The sequence below is a fragment of the Sturnira hondurensis genome, unplaced genomic scaffold (assembly GCF_014824575.4).
Source record: "Sturnira hondurensis isolate 20B ecotype Veracruz unplaced genomic scaffold, ASM1482457v3 Scaffold0001074, whole genome shotgun sequence".
In the NCBI taxonomy this organism is placed as follows: Eukaryota; Metazoa; Chordata; class Mammalia; order Chiroptera; family Phyllostomidae; genus Sturnira; species Sturnira hondurensis.
The window spans coordinates 1059923-1079368 of record NW_028073705.1 but is presented as its reverse complement, the minus strand read 5'-3'; the positions used below and the strand labels follow the sequence as shown (position 1 = coordinate 1079368).

General features: G+C 39.7%; 1 protein-coding gene across 1 annotated transcript in view; it reads right to left on the bottom strand.

Moving 5' to 3' along the window:
* Positions 1 to 19446, bottom strand: part of ENOX1 (ecto-NOX disulfide-thiol exchanger 1) — a 285256-nt gene that overhangs the window by 220756 nt on the left and 45054 nt on the right. The window contains exons 2-3 of the mRNA XM_037060071.1: positions 15769 to 15912; positions 14789 to 14926 (exon numbers count right to left, since the gene is read on the bottom strand). Of these exons, the coding sequence (XP_036915966.1) occupies positions 14789 to 14926; positions 15769 to 15912 (282 nt within the window). The remainder of the gene's footprint in view (positions 1 to 14788; positions 14927 to 15768; positions 15913 to 19446) is intronic.

Here is a 19446-nt window from a genome sequence, read left to right as displayed (position 1 = left end):
GTTGGGGGAGGTATAAAATTAATTTAAAAATCGAGAATGAAATTTTATATCAATATTTTCTGCATGTTTTTGCTTCATTTCTTTATACACATTAAAATTATTGTTTTTCCTTAAAAGATACTAATTTCTTTCTTTCTTTCCCCGTTACTAAATAAAGGACCCATAGACAAAGCCAAAGAGAGGGTAGAATTGAGGGTGGGAGGTGGGGATGGGTGGGCTGGGGGAAGGTGGTGGTGAGAAAAGAAGACAATTGTATTGGAACATTACTAAAAATGATTAAAAAGAAAAAGACTAATTTCTTTACAAATTTGTTTTTTCATTCAAAGTGTGAAGTGAATGACTCTACTAAGGAGTATTTTATTTATTTATGTATGCATTTATTTATTTATAAAATATATTTTATTGATTATGCTACGACAGTTGTCCCACTTTTTCTCCCCTTCATTCCCCTCTGCCCTGTACCCCCTCCCACCAGCATTCCTCCAACTTAATTCACGTGCATGGGTCATACATGTAAGTTCTATGGCTTCTCCATTTCCCAAACTATTCTTAACCTCCTCTTGTCTATTTTGTACCTCTCATTTATGCTACTTATTTCCTGTACCTTTAGCCCCATTCTCCCCTCACCTCCTCCCCACTAATAACTCTCCACATGATTTCCATTTCTTTGAATCTCTTCCTGTTCTAGTTGTTTGCTTAGTTTGCTTTTGGTTTTTTTTTGGGGGGGGGTGTTGATAGTTGTGAGTTTGTTGTCATTTTACTGTTCATATTTTTGATCTTCTTCTTTTTCTTAGATAAGTCCATTTAACATTTCATATAATAAGAGTTGATTACAATGAACTCCTTTAACTTGACCTTATCTGGGAAGCACTTTATCTGCCCTTCCATTATAAATGAGAGCTTTGCTGGATAGAGTAATCTTGGATGTAGGTCCTTGCCTTTCATGACTTTGAATACTTCTTTGCAGCCCCTTCTTGCCTGCAAGTCTTCTTTGGAGAAATCAGCTGATAGTCTTATGGGGACTGTTTTGTAGGTAACAATCTCCTTTTCTCTTGCTGCTTTTAAGATTTTCTCTTTCTCTTTAATCCTGAGTAATGTAATTATGATGTGCCTTGGTGTGTTCTTCCTTGGGTCCAACTTCTTTGGGACTCTCTGAGTTTCCTGGACTTCCTGGAAGACTATTTCCTTGGCCAGACTGACAAATCAGGTTTTCAAGTAAGATTTCAATTTCTTGTTCCTCTTCTCCTCCTGACACCCCTATGATTCAGATGTTGGAATGTTTAAAGATGTTCTGGAGGTTCCTAAGCCTGTCCTCATTTTTTTGAATTCTTGTTTCTTCATTCTCTTCTGGTTGAATGATTATTCCTTCCTCTGGTCCAAACCATCAATCTGAGTCCTGGTTTCCTTCTCTTCACTGTTGATTTCCTGTATATTTTCTTTTACCTTACTTTTTATAGCCTTCACTTCTTCCTCTATTTTCTGACCATACTTGACCATTTCTGTGAGTATCCAGATTACCAATATTTTGAACTGTGTGTCTGATAGGTGGGCTATCTCTTTGTCGCTTAGTTGTATTTTCTCTGGAGCTTTGATGTATTCTTTCATTTAGGCCATATTTCCTAGTCTTGGTGCACCTGTTACATTGTAAGGGGCAGAGCCTTTGGTATTCACTAGGGAAGGGCAATCCATTTCTTTGTGTTGTGGTACTGTATGTGAAGGAGGGGTCTGAGAGGGAACAATGCAGCTTGCTCAGCTTTTGGCCTGCTTTCATTCACTTCCTCCACTGTCCATGAGCAAATTGAGCCCCTCTGGTGCTGATTCCCAGTGGGTGGTTCTGTGTACATTCTAGGACTCTCTGGATCTCTCTGTTGAACTCTCTTGTGAGGCTGTGAGTTTCTCCTGCTGCCTCAACTCCCACAAGATTTTACAGTCAGAAGTTTTGAGGCTTTATCTCCCTACACTGGAACCCTGGGTCATGCAGTCTGTCTTGTTCCCCAGTTGTTCCTCCTGGTTTATCCTCATGCAAATGTGAGACCACCTGCTCTACCAACCACCCCCTCACCCAGTCTGCCAGCTGCAGCCTTGCTCACCCCAGTCCTCCATTCACTACCTTGCCACACGTCCTCTCTAGCCCAGCTGCCTGTCTGCACCCCTCCTACCAGTCTGGATGAATGTTTCTTCTTTAACTCCTTGGCTGTTGGACTTCTGTATAGTTTGATTTCCTGGCAGTTCTAGTTGATTTTGCTTTTAGATTTGTTGTTGTCCTTATTTCGGTTATGCCAGGAGGCAAAGTGTATCTACCTTTGCTTCCATCTTGGCCAGAAGTCCTACTAGGAAGTATTTTAAGTAAATCCCTTTTCTGTGTTCTTTTCTCTGTCCTCAGCCAATCAATCAATCAATGAGTGTGAGTCTGCCAGAGTAGGATGAATCCCCTATCTTGACCATTTTAAGTTTGATTACAAAGAATTTGAAGCAAACCCAGGCCCATATTTTTAATTAGTCACTATAAATAATCCTATAAGAAGGTACATTACAAAGATGAAAAAATAAGAATATGAGGCATTGTATGTTTTTGAATCACTGCTAGAAAAAATTAATTTTCAGCCTAAACATAACAATAGTTCCCTTTGACATGCATTTGGCTGGAACTACATGTAACTGGCAGGAAGAAACTTATATGTTCTTTGAGTGACCTTCTGTGGACTTCAGTAGGAAAGAGGGACCTGCTAGATCAGCAACGTTTGCTGCAAGCATGGGAATAGTATAACACATGTTTGCCACTGGGGAGCAGGTCACTAAGGTTTAAGTGAAAAATTATGTCTGAAATCTCTCTGAAAAATTAAACACTAAATACCTGAGATCTAAAGTCCCCCATAACTCCAAAATCTTACTATTCCTATTGAGTTGGTGCTATCAGTTTTTCCATACAATAGATACTGCATTATAATGAATTCTTAATCATCTATATTGCAGTTACTTTTTGCCCCAAGTCTTGTTTTTAGGTTCTCATTAACACAACTGGAACACACATGGCATTTTTACTTTTCCTTTCTAAACAGGCAGTCCCGCAGGAGGCCATTTGAAACCAAACACTTGGTTTACACATTCAAAGAGGAGCCCAGTACACAGACTGTGAAGGGTGACACAGATGCTGCAGCTATTTCTGAATGGACCATGGACTCAGGAGAACAGCAACAGCTTTGTGAAGGGAGTTGGTGAGAAAATGTACATTTCTGGTTCCTTCTCACTCATATTTTTATAAAGCTCCTAATTTTCTTTAAGGAACTCTAAATTCATAAGTCAGATATAGCCATGATGAAAATCAAATATAAATAAAAACAAACAAGTCCACTTATTTGGATTTTAGACAGTTTTATACCCTGTTCTCTTAAACTGACAGGAGAAACTGAGATACAAAATGCCTACTCATACTCTTCCTAAGATGGCATGAACTAAGACCCTCCAATGTCTAGCATCCACACTGTAGCTTGTTTTACATTTGCCCTGAAATACTGGTTACTCAGCAGCTGCCACTGCTGTGTCAAAGTCCTTGAAATTGGCAGGGATATGTTCTCCCCTCTCTTGCAACTTGTTTTTTCAAAACCTAGAAAGATTAAAGTTTCTTGTGATAATTCTCCTACATCGCTCACATGGCTAATACATGATTAACTCTGCAGGTGCTCTCTGGATCAATTAAAGAACAAATACACAAACAAACAAAAACACTATCACAACCAAAAACATTACCTTAATTATACAGATACTCTTTCTGTACAAAGTTCCTATCTTGCTTTATTTCTTCAAGACATTAACTGGGTGCCTGTCACTCTAGCATTGTGTGTAGTAATGTCTTACGATTTGATTATTAGAATTTTCCTAAATCATAGAACTTCAGTGCTTTAAGGGAACCTGACTCCCACCTTGCAGGTAGGCACGGCAAGTCCCTTGAAATCTATGTGACTAGCCCACAGTCATTCAACCACCATACGACAGAGCAGAGGAGTGACACCCAGTTTCCAGGGCTCTGGCATTCTGCTTGCTCATATGCTACTGATTGGCTTCTTGTGTACTTTTGTGCCCTTCCCAGTCTTTTCCGGTCAGTCAGGACCTGCTGTACATACTTGGCTCCTCCCCTTGCTCCTACAGAGACTCTGGCCTGCCTTTGTCCCAGCCAAGTCCCAGCGAGATGACACAGAAATCCAGACAAAGATGAAATCATTGTCTTCCTCTATTATTTTTCTAAATTGCTTTTTTTCCCTACCCATGACTAGGCAATACTTTCTCACAGCTGGGGATGAACAAATTCAAGAGATGTTCTCAAACACATGGCTTCCAAAGGAGAGGTCACTAAGTTTTGAAAATACAAAATGAGCATTTTTTAGTGATTGCACAGCTCATAAAAATGTCTCTGGTTAGAACCTCATCAGCAATGATTCACTCTGTGCAAGGATCCCCTGTGGAGACTTTAGTCACTTCACGTTAGGGCGCTGAGGCCTATTTTTCCTGCTGAGATGGAATAAATGAGTAGGAAGCATTAACTGATGGAGGTCACAAGAGCCATCTAGTGAAGTGAGGAATATTTCTCTAAAGATGCCCTTGTACTGGGAAAGATTTATGAACTTGAAGACTACAGTATTTCTCCTTCCCTTAAGGATAAAGTGTCCCTTTGCCCCATAGGCATAAACTTTCAGAAGTAAAGCTTCAAGGTCAAAATTATCTTCTATGATAGTGAGCTAATGTACCCGATGAGAAGGTAAAGTTTATTATCGTTCAAGCTTGTGTGTCTTGATGCCCAGTAAGCCTTTTTAAGACAAAACCTGATATTTCACGCAGCAATATTTTTACTGATATGTCCCCTAGAGCAAGGGACATAAAGGAAAGAATAAACAAATGGGATCTCATCAAAATTAAAAGCTTCTGCATGGCTAAAGAAAACAGTATTAAGATAAAAAGAGAAGCAACTGTTTGGAAAAACACATATTTGCCAATGATACCTCAGACAAGGGTTTAATCTCCAAAATATACAAAGAACTTACACGACTCCACTCTGAGAAAATAAGCAACCCAATTAAAAAATGGGCGAAGGACTTGAACAGACACTTCTCCAAGGAGGACATACAGAGAATCCAGAGACACATGAAAAGATGCTCAATATTGCTAGCTATCAGAGAGATGCAAATTAAAACCACAATGAGATACCACTTTACACCAGTAAGAATGGCCACCATGAACAAAGGAACAAACAACAAATGTTGGAGAGGTTGTGGGGAAAAGGGGACCCTAGTTCACTGTTGCTGGGATTGCAGACTGGTACAACCATTATGGAAAACAGTATGGAATTTTCTAAGAAAACTAAAAATGAATATGCCTTTTGACCCAGCAATTCCACTGTTAGGAGTATATCCTAAGAACCTTGAAACACCAGTCAAAACGAACCCATGCACCCCAATGTTCATAGCAGCACAATTTACAATAGCCAAGAGCTGGAAGCAACCTAGATGCCCATCAGTAAATGAATGGATCAAAAAACTATGGTACATTTACACAGTGGAATTCTATGCATTAGAAAGAAAGAAAGAGCTCCTACCCTTTGCAACAGCATGGATGGAACTGGAAAGCCTTATGCTGAGTTAGATAAGCCAGGCAGTGAAAGACAAATACCATATGATCTCACCTTTAACAGGAACCTAAACAACAAAACAAACAAACAAGCAAAATATGGCCAAAGACACTGAAATACAGAACAGGCTGACAGGGACCAGAGGGGAGAGGGGAGAGAATCACAGGGGAAAAGAGGAAGGATTCACAGGAATAAGTATAAAGGACACATGGACAATAACTAAGGTGGGGGGGGAATGGGAGGGAAGTGGGGAGCACTGGAGAGGTTGGGCAGGGTTGGGAATATAAGACAGAAAACTGTACTTGAACAATAATTAAATATATCAAAAAAAGAATGTCCAATACATTGGAAAGGCAAAAAAAAAAAAAGAGAGAGAGAGAGAGAAAACCTGGTTAAATGAGATTATGCAATGTGCTTGAGCACAGTAGATACTTAATATATGTTTTTAAAAATCTGCACCTGTGGCTACCTTTTAGGTACTTTTTGGCTCCCCTACTTTTACGAATAAATCATTTTCAGTTGTAAAATCGTGTTGCAGTTAAGACCACAGAAAACGCAGCAGGAGGCAAGCATCCCTATCCATTCCCCAGCCAAATGAGCTATTTTGTTGTTGTTTCCCTACTAGCTCAGCACCTGAAAGTGGTAACTGACATCTCTTAAAAGAAATGTCATCTTTTCTTTTTAATAACATCTCTTAAAATTTCTTTCTTAAAAGAAATCAACTTTAAAGAACTGTGGTCTTAAACTTTTAATTGTAGTTAACAGAACCTCACATTTCCAAAGGTCTGATATAGGCCCTGTAATCTATAGTCCAGAGCAAGTTAACATGGGTGACTTGTGGAAAATACTGTGAGTAACGGTGTTGTGCAGCGACAACTGATGAGCATGCCCTGCGTATAGTGGGTGCCTCCATGTGGCTGCTGAAGAATGGCTGTCACTGCTCCCAGAACAGGAAAGTCAGGACAAGGGACTGGTTTTGCACAGGGGCCAAGGCTTACTTTTTTAGTACCTTAACATGGGGAGTCATCCAAGGTCCTCTTTCTCCTTCCATACTCCTTCCTAAACTGCTCTCCATTGAGGGTAAAGAAAACTAAAAGGCTTGGATCCCTACAATATGCCCCACACTTTATATTGCCAGTTCTAAAAGTTGCAATAATTCTCTGATATTGGTATCATCTCCTTTATAGACAAACTCAAGAGAAGTTATATTTATATTCTATATTCTATGGAAGAAAAATAACTATTTCAAATTACTATATTATATTATATAAGCATTTGAAAAACTTCCATTTTATAACATTTCTAGCCAACAAGGATACAGACTGTTGTCACTTATGAAGGGTTATGTAAGGAGTCTTGATTTGTTTTAAGAAATGTCAAAGTACCTTATGTGGTACACAGTACAGGCAGAAGCAACTATTTTTTGGAAATAATTTTCTCCAAGTTCTCATATCTTGAGAAGTATCATAGACACACATATCATAAACAGCACTAGAATGAAAACTCAGGAGGACGTTTGTACTCCCAGAAACTTTGGCAATGCCTGACACATAGTAGGTGCTCAGCATTTTGGTCCCATGTGGATATATGTAGGCCATCTAACCCATAATCTCTTTCTGGACTTCATAAGGGACACCCAGAATCCCCTCTTGCCATTCTGCAGTCCAGCCCCTATTAAACAACTTGGGTAATTTTGTTTAAAAACATGACTCAGAGGTTACTTCTCTGCTTCAAACTCTTCCATAGTTCGCACATCAAAAAAAATCTGTCCTTACTTTGGCAGGAAAGATCTGGCCCCAGTCACTCTACTAACCCCACCCAGCCAAGACCTCTTGCCCACATATTCCCCCCTTTCACTTCCTCAAAGGTGCCAGGCTGCTATCACTTCAGGCCTTTGCACAGGACATTTTCTGCTTTTAGCATTATCTTCCCAAATTAAAATTCCCCTTTTTTCCTGCTCTTCCTTCCTGCAGCCTGGAAAGCTGTAATTTATCCTTTAGGTCTCAGCCTAAATATTGCCTCTGCAGTGGAGCCTTTTCTGAGCCCCCTCCACAACCTCCAAGTTAAGTTAGGCTTTCCCATCCCTCTTTTGTAATACCCCACAATTATAATTAAATAATCATTTGCATAGTTATTTGAATAACATCTGCTTCTTTAGAAATATGTATTCTCCACAGGAGTATCACCTGTCTGTTGTGTAAATTGCTATTACCTTGTAAATCTCTAGTGCCTTGTAAAATACACTTTACATTTTGAACCTCCAGTAATATTGTGTTGAATGAATGAATATACCAATGAACTTGTCCTAATGTCCTGGGGATAAAAGGGTAAATAACTTTGTAAAGTGTCATGAAACTGTCAAGAATATAGGAAATCAGATACATAAATTGTGAAACATAAGTCAAGACCCTATTTGTTTTCTGACACTTGATCATGAGAAATCTTTCAACAGATGGAAAATAAAAACAAAAGAGGCCTCTAAGCATTATCTTATAGAGAGCACAACAACTATAAATCAGGCTATCCGTAGCCCTTTAATCACTCCCCCATCGGAGTATGCCACTACTAATATCTGAGAAGACTAAGGAAAGGAAATTTGCTGGTTTGAGTATTATTTTCATTTTAAAAATGAATATGTGGAATGGTATGTCAATAGTCCATCTGGGTGTCTCTATAAGCTGATGAGATGGGTTCAGGTATAGAATCCTAGACTGCATTTGTTTTATCTAGGACTTTTTCTCTCAAATTAGACCTTGGAGTTCAGTAATAGACAGCAATCTAGTGGGACAAAGGGAGGACGTAGAGAAAAAAATGTGTCAATCCAACTGGAAGTAGAGAAAAAAATATGCGAGACACAACTGGAGGTTAGGTTGACACCTGAGTGACAGCTAGGGGTCTATTTCTAATTTCACAGCAATCATGTGGCCAGGAGAGAAAGGTACAAAGATCTTTAGTAACTATCCACGTGCTAAGACTGCCAAAGCTACATCTCGATCCATTCTTTCTTTGGGAGCTCTAGAATCATACATGCGACTGCCCACCACAGGTTTCCTTTCAAATGGTCATTTAAATCAACACATCTAATAAGAAACTCACCATTTTCCCCACCCTTCTTTTCTCCCAGCCTTCCCCATCTCTCTCCCCATGCATCCCCAAGCCAGATTTACACAATTTCCAAAGTGAGAAACCCAGGAGTCATTGTTCGCTCTCCATTCTCCTTACATACATGTAGACTCAGTCATTAATTCATTCTGTTTCTGTAATTAAATGTCTCCTGGGTTCCTTCACTCCTCTCTATCTCCATTGTTATGATCATTATTGCCATTACTGCCATTACTATCTCTTATCTGAGGAACTGCTACAGCCTCCCCATCCAATCGCCTTGCCACCAACCTTTCCACATGCACATTAGTTATCTGTAGGACTTACAAATGTGCTTTGTAGAAAATACAACTCTTATCATACTACTCCCCTGCTTAACACTCTTCAGTGACATCCTATAGCACCCTTTATCTGTTAGTAGCAGACCACTTATCATGTTGATTTGTATTTGCTTATTTACTCTTCTGTGTCTCCCACTAGTCTCTAAAACATGACAGTAAGATATATGAATTATATTTCCAGTATTAAGCACTACATCTGTCTCAATAAATCCCAGTTAAAAGAGTGATGCTTCAGGAGATGAAGAAATTTAACAAATGCCTCTTCAAATCTGGGCATATTAAAGAGGATAAAGGTGTTCCTGGGAGGATTAGAAAAAATATTCAAGGAAGCAGAAAGGAATCAAAATGGGTGGAAGCATTAGTGAACAGGAGAGCAGAAGAAAGAGGGTGGAGAGGGGACTGTAACCCCTTTTTGTCTCCCCATGAGGTACAAAGATAAGCTGTTCTCAGAGTCGCAGGGAACAGAGGTGGCGATAGCAAATTCAGACCTTCTGAAGTAGAAACAGCAAGGAATGAGCCCAGGATAAATTCAGAGTGCTCACACACACAATACTTGTAAGAGTAAAGACATTCTTGTATTGGCTCTGTGTTAGTCCCTGATAAAGCATGCGGCTCTGTCATAGCACTGTCAGAGCTGATAGGGAGGTCCGATGCTTTTTCAGACCATGTATTTGGAATACAACAAATGGCATGCTACGAAAGTTGAGGGGTAAAAGATGTATATCAACTTAAATTCAATAACAACTAAGAGGGGGCTGTTGACATTAGGAAAAATAATTTTGAAGTTTAGAGATGAGCAAGGTATACTCTCACAGCCAGGGTACATATGCAAAAAGTATTCCCAGTTGCGATGCAGGCCTAGACAAGAAACTTAAAACCCGGGACCCATCTGTTGCTTTTCAACTTTTCCAGTTGATCATTATAACCTTGGATAAGAAGCCAGGGTATATAAGATGGGAGCAGCTGGTCACACAGATGGTATCAGAGTTCAGGATTTAATATTCTGGATTTCAGCTTATGACACCACAGGTGGGGGCTCCTGGAAAGTGACAATGTAGATCACAGAAAACTGGAATGCTTCAGGCAACACCTGACCACAAGAGAATCATTTTGAAACGTGAAATTATGGAATGATACTGTTCAGTGAAAACACAAACAAACAAAATTGTAAACTATACCATAGGGAAGATATAAAACACGGCAGAGAAAGATGAATAGTACTGGAAAAGAATCTCCAGAGTTGGCGGAAAAATTCGGTTTAGATGGCTATATTCTATTGTTTCATGAGATGCTAACAGATTTTTTTAAAGGTTAAATTAAGTTTGGGGAATCCTATATACTAGATATGGCTCTTTGAAACTGTACTTTGCACATTGGCATAGTAAAGGCTCTGAAGAAACTTACAAAGAAAGCAAATTGCTTGAGTTAAACACAGTTTACCACAGTCATTAGGCCATGTAAATACTTATGTGACATTTTCCCTATAAAACAACAACTGTGGGACACTGATGGTCCAACTGACCATTTTAGAAAACCTGGATTTTTACTATGTACCTGAGAAAGAAGAGACCTCTTTTTAGAGCTCTAGGTGGCTAACTGTGCTCAAATTTAAAAAAACAAAGCTTACTAGCCATTTCTACACATGGGCCTCTCATGCAAAACGCACTTCAATGAGAAGCCTGCACTGAACTGTCTGCCTGCACTGTGCTTCTGTCATTTGAGCTGGTCTTTTTAAAGGAGTTCCTGGAGTTGTATTTCGATCAACAGGACTGAGGTGTTCCCTGTCTAATCAGAACTGCACAATTATATCTTCATTTGCTTTTTCACTGACCCATCAGAGCAGCTCCATTTTTTAAAAGTGAATAGTTCATTAATCCCCCATCAATATGTGTTTATTGAGTGACCACTATGTACTCAGTTTTGAATGGTGTGTATGGTTTAATTCCTTTTTTAAAGACTTTATTTATTTATCTTTAGAGAGGAAGGGAAGGAGGGAAGTAGAGAAATATCAGTGTATGGTTGCCTATCGTGAGTCCCTGCTGGGAACTGGTCTGCAACCCAGGCATGTGCCCTGACTGGGAATTAAACCTCGATCCTGTGGTTCGCAGGCCCGAGCTCAATCCACTGAGCTACACCAGCCAGGCTTAGAGCAGCTCCATTTTGTCCAATTAGGACAGTGCCTTTTGCACCAATCAAACTGCAAGGGGGCTTTGGAATCCTCTTTTACATGATGATGAACCAATCAATCATGGATCAGGGCAGGGATTTTTGCCTGTACAAGTCAGTCCCTCTCTGGCTCTGGGAGTGCACTTTCCCTTTCCATCAAAGACTAAACACCATGTTTCTCTCTCTAGAGCTGAATTCTGGAGATGAAACACCACAAATGTTTCAGCAGAGCAGACCAGCCCAGCATAGGACAGAGCAGACTTGAGCAGAGTAGAGCAGAATAGCAGGGCAGAACAGAGCAGCCAAGTTGGCGAGGGGCCTGGCCCCAGGGCCTCCTAACAGCCATGCTGTTTTCACAGCTGTGCTGTATCACAATTGAACTGTTTGCACTAAATAAAGTTTCCTTCTTCACTGCACCTCAGCTTGGGGATTGCTGTTGGAGTTGAAATGATGCCAATACCAGCAACCATCAGTTGACAATGCCAATGCACAAGGTATTGATTATAAGAACAAATCAATAAAAATTAAAAAATTCTACACAATTAAAAGTATGGGAAATAAAATAATATGAAACAATAATAAAAGAGGTAAATATTATCTCATGGATAAACCAAGACTTTGGAGTATGGGATTTAGGGCTAGAATATAACAGTATAGTGATACATTTTGGATAAAAGAAACATATTCAATTTAATGATCTTAATTAGCATTTCATATTGAAGAAGGTAAAGGGGAAAGTTCCTAAAAATAGAAATGGAATTGTGGTGGGGAACACCTGGATAGGGAAGTGGGAGGAAGATGGAAGAAGCCGTGTAGCTGTGGAAGCTGACAATTACATCTCAGAAATGCAGGTAATAAGTGACCTGCTTTCCTGGAAAGTATTCCGATAAAATCAGAGAATATGAAAAATGTATGCCTTGCTTTTCTAATAATTTTAATAAACAAAAAAGTAGTAAGGGAAGGGATTTAATGTCACTTTAACTAATATGGGATGAGTACCTGGTCATTTAGAAATATGAGAAACTGTGAGAAAGCTGAGTGCTCATAAAATCCAGCCTCTCTGTAATCCTGTCAGAGAAGTTTTAGAGGCGATTTCTTGGAAGGAAGGTTGCACTAAATAATCTTTAAATCCTTCTGATACATTAAAGACTGCCTCTAACATCCTATAGCCACACCGAAGAGTTCCAGACGTGGCATGAACAATGAACGAGAAGCAACATTCTGTGACATTCTGACTATGCTGTAAAGAAACAAATAGCTGTATTTATGTGTTTATGCATTTAAATCTCACAACAGTCCCATGAAAGAGATACAATCATAATTTTATAGAAAAGGTGAAATGCTTTCATTGAAGAAAGCATGCTTAAAGAGATTAAGTTCTCCAAAGTAACTTGGTTAGTAAGAGGGAAAAAATGGAAACAGTCTAAATATAAAACTAGAATAATTAAATAAACTAGGAAAGATTATTCAATGCAATTTTGTGACTTTTAAATGTAAAACTTGAGAATGAAAAAATAGTTTAAAATAAGGTATTAAAATGCATATAGCAAGTCTTATATCTAATATGATTAAAATATTTGCACAGAAAAAAAGAACAGAAGAAAATACATGAGCACTAATCAAATAAAACAGGATCACCCCAGAGATGGTTAGTGCACACCCTGCCGCTGGCAGCGCTGAGAACAAAGCACAGTGTAGTTCAGTTGGCAGAGTTGGGAAACAGAGAAGGGACTCCCAGGAAGACCCTGAAGGGCTCAAACACAGTTTAAACAGTTTGGCTAAACAAGCGATAGAGAACATAATTCAGGGCAGATATGGTAAATCTTCTATAACAAGTAGGGCTGTAATTCTTTACATGGTAAGTGGCTGAGAAAACCATAAATCGGTCATGGTTATAATGTCAGAAAACTCAAAATAATAAAAAAACACAATGAATTATTGAGGTGTGGCTTACTCTGGAAGTCACACGTTTTCTGAGAAAAGTAGGAGGTGGAGACAAAAGTCTCTGCTATAATTTCTGCTATATGAATATTTCAATTATGTGGGTAGAAAATGTAGAAAAATGTGGGTAGACAAATACAAATCTTTATTTTCAAGTTATTAAAAGTAAGTATCTTTCTAGATCAGCTTTAGGAAACAGGGACCTGAGTGAACACATGTTCAAACTATAGAAAACGTCATTTGTGTGCACACACATGCATCCCACAGCAGGCTAATCTTCAACTGCATCTCTCCCATAACACTGTGGAGAATTTTATAAATATCTTAAGTATGATGTTTTATAATTCAATCTTTGACTTTCCTTTTTCTGTCTCCCACTTTCCCTGTCTCCCATCCTCTCTCCTGTTGTTTCTTTCTTGTCATATGTAAAAAGTGCAAAAGTGCATATGTGTGTATATGTATAATATATGCTCATATGTGGGTATATGCATATATGCACACACATGTGCATACAAATTATATATAATTTACTACAGTTGGTTTAAACTTTTACATCTGTGGCCATTATTGAGAAAAAACAAAAACAAAAAAACTAAATGCTTAATTAACTCAGCACAAAGTACACAGGCCCATGGGTATGGAACTTGGTTATAACTGATTGTCACTTCTGCACTGCAGTGTGAAAGGGCCTGTTTTGTTTACTGCCGGAGTCCCTGCACCCGGACAGTGTCACCATAAATAGGTGTTAAATGAATGGATGAATGAATGAGTGAATGAGTAAGTGAATAGTGTAAATTCTATGTATCTTTCCAGACAGATCGAATCTTATCTTCCTAATAACATTTCTCAGAGCTTCAGTAATTGATCTTTCCAGAAATGACTACATTACTATCCTGAACCACTATTTAACACCTGATTCTACACCTTACTTTTATGCTGTTTCCTGGTTGCTGTGTTTTTTAATTTAGGAGACATGTTCCTCAAGGACACTTATTTATGTATATACGTTTATTCCCCAAAACTCTTGTTAGAGGGCACATGGAAAATCTCAATAAACATGATTTAAATTCAGTGATCACCTTCTACTTTGTAACATTTCTAAACATTTACCTATTGAATGCACTGTGTTACAATTCCAAAGTGTGGTGAAAAGAAAATGTGGAATTGAGTGTCAGCTGAGGTAGATTTCTAGCTCTGCCACCTCAGTGCTAGAAAAGTAACCTCAGCCCTGGTCCTCTGCTTCCTTGTTTTAACATGAGAATCCTAACAAGAGCAGCAACAAGTACCCATCTAAGTCAAAGGGAAGAGTGTGGAATCAAATGGCATAAGGTATGTGAAAGGTATTTTGCACACTGAAAATCAAATATTAGCCTTTATATTTACCAATTAAAAATAGAAAACTGATGATAGATATTGCATGTGGCTTTTTTCTCCTGAGAAGAGCTATTAGGCAGAGGAGCAAGGTTATGAGGAAAAGAATCTAAAGCACAACCTGCCAAACATGCCCCAATCATACATCACAGACCGTGCTCAACACCTGCGTGTGGAGAGATTACTGGGCATCTGTCACCTATACCCTTTGCACTGCTGCCTCAAACCTAGGAGAAGGAAGGCTTACCAGACACAAGCTGCTGTCCAGGCAACCCCACAGGAACCATGCCCAAATTATTCATGGCGGTGGCCCAGGCTGTGGGATCTGTCACGGACATGCTGAGCTGGGTTGTGTCTATTGCTATACTCCCCAAACCATCAGCGGCTGCAGGAAAGAACAAACAATGACTTAGAGTCAACAACCAGGACTGTGTGTTTTAAAGGGAGTCACATTTCTAGAGATGTGAAGTTTCATTTAGCATACTCCCAAGCCATGAAAAAATATAAAGGAAATACTATAGAGCAATGTTTTCTTCAGACATAAAAGGTTTTCAAATACATTCTGGGAGGAAACTTAATGACATATACTTTATATTATACACAGGAAAGTATATCTGGAAAAATGTACATCTGGAAAAAACTGAAGGATCATTTCCTTCTCCCAGTGAAACATCATTAGTTAAGTTCCAAGGTTGAGAGATAAAGCAGGAATACTCTCTTGGTAAAACAAGTCAATTGGCTTGATAGAAGGAGAATAAATGCATTCATCTGATTCTGAGTACAACACTGGAGCAGGCATACCTTTAACTAATATAATCTTTAGAATAGTTGTCAAGTCATGAAACTGGTCCTCAGTGAATTTATTGTGTTTCCCTGAAAGATTTGTAAAGATTTCCTCCTTTACAAACCTTTTATAGCACCACATTAAGAGAATGCAGGAGTCTGCCTAAAGTGACTTTTCAAAAATATTTCTTATAAGCACAGACTTTCAACAAAACAAAAAAACAAATACATGATATTAAAAACCAATAGCACAGAGCTAAAAACACATACATACTGCAAAATATGTCAAATTTGACTTAATGTTCTTTGATATTCACTCGTTCCACAGCCTGATTTCTTTAAGGATCCCAGGCTCTGGGTTCAATTTATATTTTCATGGCTGGGCAAGCATTTCCACTAAGAATTCAAAATGCCTTGTGTCTTGGACTGGCCAATGACATTTACCTGCAGCCATCATCTGAGGAAGCTTCTGGGGACACTGGATGATGCTTTCAAGGCCACCGACATCTACTATTGAATTATGAACATCCTGGGGGGCTGAAGCACTTTGAAGGCTGAGTTCAGGGTCCCCACGGAGATCATCAGATTCTGCAAAAGGGGAAAGGAGTGTGGTGTAAAACCATAATAGTATACTGAGAAAACCTTCAAGGGAAAACTGTTGTCATTAAAAAATGAACAACAAAGAGCAACTTCCAATAACAGGCACAGCTGTCTCCTGGCTGGGTTTCAGAGCCCTCTGAGATGGGTGGGTCAACTTTCAACCCACCTAGGACCAGGGCTGGCTGAATAAACAGCAAGTTGCAGAAGCAGCGAGCGTGCCTCCTACTGAAGAGGCTTCACAAACTGGGCTTATCAGTCCCTGCACAGCCTCTTACGCACTACACACATCAATGGAGAGGGCAGACTCAGGGCTAAGTAATATTTTTTTAAGGCAAAAAATTAATTGATGTTGTTATTTTGGAAGACGGTCATCTATGAAATGTATTCAGAGAGGAAAAAGAAATAAGAAAAAAAGCAAGAATCTATTCAGCATGAGACTGGTAAATAACTGCACCCACATCACAATGGTCAGCAAAGGCAAAAAGCAAGGGTGGATGGGATGCTGCCCATCAAAGATCAAAAGGGTGTTTGGGCAGCAAAGAAAAAATATTTGTTTTCTCAGTTCAATGGAAAGATAACATTAACTGGTAACAATTTTCCTAAAAATTGCACAGCATATATATGTGTGTGTGTATGTGAGTGTGTGTGTGTGTGTGTATTTATAATTAGACTTTTCAAAGCACATTTCTAACAAAACAAAATAACATTAATAGGACATTAATAAAGTTGCAAAGGGCTCCTCTAAAGCACACTATTTATAAAATCCTATGCCTTCTCACCACCCAAAAAATGCAAAATCATAACATTCATACATATGTATTTTAAGTGAACTTTCACCATTTCAAAATGTATGATAAAACATACTGCACGTAGATGGGTGATGTGAGAAGTTTCACTTTTAAGTAGGTTAGGTCTAACAATTGAATTTAAATAAGTTTTTCATTTAGTTATAAATTTAGAATTTTTTTAAAACCGGAGGAGGGCTGGGAAGATGGCAGTGGAGTAGGACAAAGGATTTCGCTTCCCTCCTCACACGGGAGAAAAACCAGGCTGATCTGTGGAGGGCTGATCTGCGGAGAAGCACAGCGGATAGCCAACAGGGACCCAACATATAGGAAGGCAGGACTGCAGAAAGTGTAGCGGACACTGAATGACCAGAGGTGGAGGAGAGGAGATGACTGTAGGTCAACAAGGTACAGAGAACAGTGCAGAGGCTGCAGGCCCTCCACCAGGCTGTGCCAGGGCCCTGACCGGGCCGCCTTGGTCTCTGAGAGCCAAGGGCTGGCAACAACGACCCTGGGAGAGAGCCATTCATCAGCACCCTCCCTATCCAGCAGGGTGCAGATTGGAAAACACCAGGAGAGATCGGTTTGCCTGTAGTGGGAGACAGAGGAGTGGCCATTAGGAAGCAAACCAGAGAGCTCTGATAACCAATAGAGTCAGGCTGCGGTTGCCGGTTTGGGAGAACTGAGAGTTGCCCCTGCATTCCCTGTAGCATGGGGTCTGAGCCAGCTCTCCCACAGTCTCAGGGAGCCTTTGGCTGCTAGCAAGGCCCCTGGAAGAGAGCCAGTCATTAGCTCCCTCCCTACCCAGCCGGGGCAGACTGAGAAGCGCTGGGAGTCAGGCCTTGGTTGCCGACTTGGGAGAACTGTGAGTTGCCCTGTGTGTTCTGCCATAGCACTGGGAAAGGTCCGCACCCAAGCCTGCAAGACCAGGAAAGCCTGGCTGGAAGGGCGCGCCCTCACGCCAGGCCAGGGGTGGGAATACTGGGGAAGAATCTGCTATCAATGGGGTGCTGGAGAGTGGCACCAATCTGGACCTTGGGAGGGCACTGGCAAGAACAGCTGAGTTCACCAAGAAGTGAGAAAGGCCACACTAATAGCCCCTGAGGCTGCTGTAGCTAGTGAGACCAAAACAAAAGGTTTGACCAGGTGGAAGCCAACAAGAGGAGTAGTTAGAAACAGAGAACACCAAGATACCTACAGGAGACTGCACCACTGAATTTCACATGTATCCTACCACAGAAGTTCACACCATAAACCCAGGGAACCAGAACAGATCAATCTAAGAAGCTGAGGTCAACAAGAAGAGTATCACAAACAATAGGAAGACAAAGAAACAATCCCCAAATGAAAGAAAAGGAGGAAGTCCCAGAAAGAATGTTAGATTAACTAGAGGCAAGTCAACTATCAGAGATTGAATTCAAAGCACTGGTTATCGGGAAATTCAAAGAGCTTACAACGAGCAACCAGAAACTACAGGGGAGCTACAATGAACTCTCAGCAAACTATATCAACATGAAAAAGGAAATAGAAAATATCAGCAAAGGCCAAGAGGAAACGAAGAACACAATTTCTGAACTGAACAACAAAGTTGAAGGTATGAGAAGTAGAATCGATGAGGGAGAAGACCGCATAACTGAGCTAGAGCACAGGGTAGAAAGAATCTCCCAGACGGAGCAAGTAATGGAAAAGAGAATCAGAAAGAATGAGGAGGGTTTAAGAGAAATGCAAGACAATATGAAACGTAATAATATCTGAATAATAGAAATACCAGAAGGAGAAGAAGAACAAGGGATAGAAAACCTACTCGAAAGAGTAATAATGGATAACTTTCCTACATGAATCCAGGAATCGCAGAGAGTTCAAATCAGGTGGAACCCAAAGAGGCCTACTGCAAGACATATCATCATTAAAATGGCAAAACTCCAAGACAAAGAGAAAATCCTAAAGGCAGCAAGGAAGAAAAAGGAAGTAACATACAAGGGAGTCCCAATAAGGCTGGCAATTGACTTCTCAATGGAAACATTCCAAGCAAGAAGAGAATGGCAAGAAATATTTCAAGTAATGAGAACCAGAGGCCTACAACCAAGGCTACTTTACCCAGCAAGGCTCTCAATCAAGATAGAAGGCCAAATAAAGAGCTTCCAAGACAAAAGAAGTATAAAAGAATATGCCTCCACCAAATGAGCTCTACAAGAATTACTAAAAGGGCTGCTTTAAGGAAAAAAAGGAAAAGACAGAGACGGAGAGGAACATAGGTACACAAATGGCAATGAGCAAGTACCTATCAATAATAACCTTAAACATAAATGGATTGAATACACCAATTAAAACACACAGAATAGCTGAATGGATAAGAAAGCATGACCCACACATATGCTGCCTACAAGAGACCCACCTCAGGTCAAAAGACCATCACAGACTAAAAGTGAAAGGATGGAAACAAATCTTCCAAGCAAATAACAAGAAAAAAAAAAGCCAGGGTAGCAATTCTCATATCACACAAAATAGACTTCAAAAAAAGGGCCATAAAGAGATACCCAGAAGGTCACTTCATAATACTCAAGGGAAGAATCTACCAAGAAGACATTAACATCGTAAATATATATGCCTCCAACATAGGAGCACCCAAATATATAAAGAAAATCCTAGAGGACCTCAAGAAAGATATTGACAGCAACACAATTATAGTAGGGGATTTTAACACCCCACTGTCTAAAATGGACAGATCTTCAAAACA